Consider the following 4,764-nt stretch of genomic DNA (forward strand, 5'->3'; position numbering starts at 1 on the left):
CGAGCCACTCGCCGGCGCCGAGCGCGTGGAGCCCGCGGTAGCGAAGCCACGCGGCGCCGACCGCGCGCGCCCACGCGGCGCCGCCGCGCGCCGCGCCCGCGCGCAGCGCCGCGAGCAGCGCGACGTGCGCCTCGCGGCCCGCGCCGGCCGCCGCCGCCGCCGCCTCGAACTCGGCGACGACCTCGAGCTCGTCGTCGCCGTCGCTCGACGACTCGTCGCCGGCGCCGGCCTCGGCGTCCGGCGAAGCCTCGTCCTCGGCGTCCGTGTCGCCGAAGTCGGAGCCGGGCGGCGTGTCGTCCATGGCCTCCGAGCCGGGCGGCGTGTCGTCGAGGAGCGCCGCGCTGCCTGGTGCTGCGGCAGAGGAGATCATCGCGCCGCCGAGAGGGCAAACAAGCCGACATTGGCGTTCAATCAACCCCTGCACTCATTCAAAGCCTGCTACTACCCGTGCTGCTGGACGCCGGGCTGCCTCGCGTCGCCATGTCGAAGGAGGAGGAGTCGAAGAGTCGAGACGGCGAGGGCAAGGACGAGGGCAAGGACGGCGAGGAGAAGGACGGCGCGCCCTTCGACGACGAGGCAGAGATCAAACTCATCCTGCTCGGCGACTCCGCCGTCGGCAAGACGAAGATGGTCGAGCGCTTCCTCATGGACGAGTACAACCCGCAGCAGGCGCGTGGGACCGCCGCGCGCGCGCGCGCGCGCGCGCGGCCGCCGCGCCGCCGCCCCGCCTCGCCCCCGGCCGCGCGCGGTCCGCGGAGACGCGCGCGCGCGCGCGCAGCTCTCGACGTACGCGCTGACGCTCTTCCGCAAAGTCGTCGACATCGACGACCGCAAGGTCTCCGTCGGTGCGTCGCCGCGCCGCGCGCGCGCGCGCCGCCGCCGCCCCGCGCGCCGCGCGCCGCGCGGACGCCGGCCGGCCGCCGCGCGCAGACATCTGGGACACCGCGGGCCAGGAGCGCTTCAACAAGATGCACCCCGCGTACTACCACCGCGCGCACGCCTGCATCCTCTGCTTCGACGTCACGCGCAAGGCGACCTACCAGCACCTCTCGGACTGGCGCGGCCCGCCGCGCGCGCGCGACGCGCGGCCTCGGCGGCGCGAAAGGCGCGGCCGCCCGCAGGTACGACGAGCTCCGGGAAAGCTGCGAGAACATCCCCTGCATCCTCGTCGCCAACAAAATCGACATCGACTACCAGGTCACGCGGAAGAACTTCAAGTTCGCGTCGTCGAAGGGCATCCCCTTCTACTTTGTTTCCGCCGCCGACGGCACGAACGTCGTCAAGGTCTTCCGCGCCGCCATCGAGGCCGCGCTCGACTGGAAGAAGAACGGCGAGGACTTCATGACCGAGGCCCTGAGACTGGTCGAGGGGCCCTGAGCCGCGCGGCCGTCGGCGCCGCGGCGCGCGCGGCCGCGGGCCCGGGGCGCGCCGGGCCTAACCACAGCACTCGAACGGGGCCACTCTGGCGCCGGCGGCGCGAGGCCGCACCGCTCGATGGCGGCCGTCGGGCGACGCGTACGCGTCGCGCGCCTCGACGCGGCGCCGCGGCGAGAGCTCTCTGATCGATCGCAGAGGTGTCATCAGAGGCCTTCTCGCCGCTGCGCCGCCGCCGCCGCTGCAGCGACCCCACGACCTTCGACGCTCGCGCGCCGCTTCGTCGCATCCATGGGCCGCGGCGGCCACGGCGGCGCCGGCGGCGGCGCGGGCCACTCGCACAGCGTCGAGTACCCCGACGACTCTTGGAACCTCTACCAGCACGTGGACCGCGCGGAGGCGCTGAACGCGCAGGACGGCGCCGACGCCGCGCGCGTGCTGCGGCCCTTCGTGCGGCGCCTCGACACCGACGGCAGCTTCGCCAGCGACGGCGACGAGGAGCTCCTCGTCAAGGTCACGTTTTTGGCGCCCGTCGCGCTCCGGCGCCTCATGGTCATCGGCTCCGGCGACCCGGAGTCCCACCCGAGCCACGTCAAGGTCTACGTGAACCGGGAGAACCTGGACTTCCAGTCCCTCGAGGACATCCGCCCGGCCTTCGAGTCCGCGCTGCCGCCGAACGCGCCCGGCGAGGCCTACGTGAATCTGCACCCGCCCCACGCCTTCGCCAGCGTCACGAACGTCGCCCTCTTCTTCGACGCGAACCACGGCGGCGCCGACGAGACGGCGCTCCAGTACGTCGGCATGCAGGGCGACCACTCGCACGACAAGCGCGAGGCCGTCAACGCGACCTACGAGCTCCTCTGCCAGCACGGCACGACGGCGACGGCCGACGTCCAGATGCAGGCGGGCATGTAAGGCACTCGTTTGTCGCGGCGTCGCGGCTCTCCGGTGGGGCGGCTTCTCCTTAGGCGACGCGCGCGCGGCCTAATACCGGTACCTGCGGCGCGCGCGATTCGCCGCGCGGGCGGCGCGCGCGATCGGGGCGCCGGGCCGCGCTTCGTCGAGTAGTCCTTGGGCGAGACGACGAGGCCCCGGCCCTTGCGCGCGCCGCGGTACACGGTCTCGATGAGGTCGATGAGCTCCTGCGAGTTCGTGAGCGCCCAGTTGATTTTGTTGTTGTTGCCCGTGCCGAGGTCGATCATGATGTGCTTGTTCCGGAAGAAGTTCATGACCGTGCACGGGTCGTAGAGCTCGTACCTGCGCGCGCGGCGGCGGCCTCGCGCGCGGCGGCGCGGCGCGCGCGGCGGCGGGCGCGGCGCGCGCGCATGGTGTTGAAGTCGGGCACCTCCGTGATGTCGACGAGGTAGATGACGGCGAAGTTCTTCACCTTCTCGACGATCTTCGACAGGGCCTCGTCCATCTGCATGCAGACCGGGTCGTAGTCGTGGCCGAACCGGATGACCACGACGCGGTCCTCCTCGTTGAGGATCGCCTGGTCGACGGCCCAGCCCGTGCGCAGGTGCGGGAGCAGGTACGACATCGCGCGGTTCGGCGTCGGCGCGCGCGCGGAGAGCGCCGGTCGAGGCGCGCGCGCGCGAGACCGCGGATAAATGTTCAACCGGGTTCAACGCGGGTTCATAATCGAGCTTTTTTTATCCGCTCAACAGGCATGACACGATGAAGAGCATACCATCGTCGGTGCGCGCCGCCGTGGAGCCCCACTGAGCAACGCCAGCGTCGAGCGCCGCGCCGCGCTCCGTCTCGCAACCGCGACCGACGGCGCGCGGCGCATGCGGCGGCCATGCCGCTGCTCGACGCGCTGATGGACCTGCTGCCCCGGAACGTCGGCTTGACTTTGAAGCGGACCTTCGGCCCGCGCGTCTACCACGACAACCGCGTCAACAAGTTCCGCGACACCTTCGAGAGCCTGGGGCTCGACGAGGCCGACGTCGCGCGGCTGCACGCGCAGTTCCTGAAGATCGATAAGGACGGCAGCGGGAGCCTCGAGCTCTGGGAGATGCTCGACCACCTCGACCTCCACCGGACCAAGTTCGCGAAGCGCGTCTTCTCCATCTTCGACGAGGACGGCTCCAACGAGATCGACTTCCGCGAGTTCGTCGTCACGCTCTGGCAGCGCGGCGCCGGCGCCCGACGCGCGCGGTTCGACGCGCGTCGCGATCCGCGGAACGCGCGCGCGCGTCGAGCGCGCGGACGTCGCTCGTCCCGCGATGAGCGGACACGGACCGGCGCGTCCACGCGCGCCGCCGCAGGTACTGCACGCTCGGGCGCACGCAGCTCGTCATGTTCGCCTTCGACCTCTACGACCGCGACTCGTCGGGCGAGATCGACATGGCCGAGCTCAACGGCATGCTCAAGGAGCTCTACGGCAAGCGCTACGCGGCGAACGCGACGGCCGTGAACCTCCTGAAGCACATCAACGCGATGAACGACCGCGAGTACGCGGACAACATCACCGTGGACACGTTCACGGAGTTCGTCCGCACGCACCCGGCCATGCTGTCGCCCGCGTTCCTCATGCAGCAGAACCTCCGGGACCGCGTCCTCGGCGGCGCGTGGTGGGACCGGCGCGCGCGCGAGCGCGTCCGCGTCCGCGGCCAGAGCATCCACATCCACGAGCTCATGAAGGCCCACCTCAGCGAGAAGAGCTTCCACAAGCTCCTCGCGGCCGTCGACGCGGGCGACGGCGGCGCCGCGCTCGCGGCCGACGCGGAGGCGCACGCGGACTTCTCCGTCGACTGGCGGTCCACGGTCAACGCCACGGGCTTGATGCACCAGCGCCGCAAGCGCCTCGACAGCGTCCGGCCCCACGGCGCGCGCCACGTCGCGGACAAGTACTCCGCGCGCGCGGGCGACGCGGCCGCGGCCGCGCCGCCGCGGCCCCGCGTCACCGTCGCGCCCGGCGCGCACCCGACGCTCCAGCGCCAGCGCTCCCAGAGCGTCGTCGCCCTCGGCGCGACGACGGGGCCCAAGCCGCCGACGTCGCGGCCCCGGTCCCAGTCCCTCGCGCCGTCGACGCGCCGCTTCTCCGCGTCGCCGTCGCCCAAGCTCCGCTCGGGCGCCGTCCTCGCCCTGTGATTCATCCTGTGTCTCTTACGCATAGTGGGCGCGCTGCGGTTGCCGCTTTATCCGCGTGGCAGAGCGCAGAGGATGTGCAATCGCCTCCCGCGGAGCGGGGAGGGCTTCATATTCAATGGCGCTTGAGGGCATCATCCCACTCGGCCTGGGTGACCATGGGCTTCGGGACGCGAGTCGTGCGGCGAGGGGCGGGAGCTTGGTCGACTGCGAACGAGAGAGGTGGGCTGCTCTGAGGTGGAGTGGTCAGCGGCCTGGCAACCGTCGGACGCGTTGCCTTCGACGTCGCCGCGTAAA

The 4,764-nt window shown here is 71.8% G+C and overlaps 4 protein-coding genes across 4 annotated transcripts; 3 read left to right on the top strand and 1 right to left on the bottom strand.

The window, feature by feature from the left end:
• Window positions 1-480: 480 nt before the first annotated feature.
• AURANDRAFT_18664 (hypothetical protein) lies at window positions 481-1,377 on the top strand (the record flags this gene model as incomplete). Its single annotated transcript, XM_009034152.1, has 4 exons — window positions 481-673; window positions 759-845; window positions 931-1,121; window positions 1,150-1,377. 4 exons carry the CDS (start codon window positions 481-483, stop codon window positions 1,375-1,377), a joined length of 699 nt encoding a protein of 232 aa, XP_009032400.1.
• Window positions 1,378-1,665: 288 nt separating this feature from the next.
• Window positions 1,666-2,289, top strand: AURANDRAFT_19377 (hypothetical protein; the record flags this gene model as incomplete). The annotated part of the gene is made up of 1 exon (XM_009034153.1): window positions 1,666-2,289. One exon carries the CDS (start codon window positions 1,666-1,668, stop codon window positions 2,287-2,289), a length of 624 nt encoding a protein of 207 aa, XP_009032401.1.
• A 34-nt stretch (window positions 2,290-2,323) lies between these two features.
• Window positions 2,324-2,965, bottom strand: AURANDRAFT_69612 (expressed protein; the record flags this gene model as incomplete). Its single annotated transcript, XM_009034344.1, has 3 exons — window positions 2,324-2,371; window positions 2,431-2,631; window positions 2,700-2,965. Coding segments are annotated over 3 exons (500 nt in total), but the record flags the coding sequence as incomplete, so codon positions are not given.
• Window positions 2,966-3,319: 354 nt separating this feature from the next.
• AURANDRAFT_7410 (hypothetical protein) lies at window positions 3,320-3,762 on the top strand (the record flags this gene model as incomplete). The annotated part of the gene is made up of 2 exons (XM_009033880.1): window positions 3,320-3,534; window positions 3,645-3,762. Coding segments are annotated over 2 exons (333 nt in total), but the record flags the coding sequence as incomplete, so codon positions are not given.
• Window positions 3,763-4,764: the final 1,002 nt, after the last annotated feature.

Source organism: Aureococcus anophagefferens (genome assembly GCF_000186865.1).
Source record: "Aureococcus anophagefferens unplaced genomic scaffold AURANscaffold_1, whole genome shotgun sequence".
In the NCBI taxonomy this organism is placed as follows: Eukaryota; class Pelagophyceae; order Pelagomonadales; family Pelagomonadaceae; genus Aureococcus; species Aureococcus anophagefferens.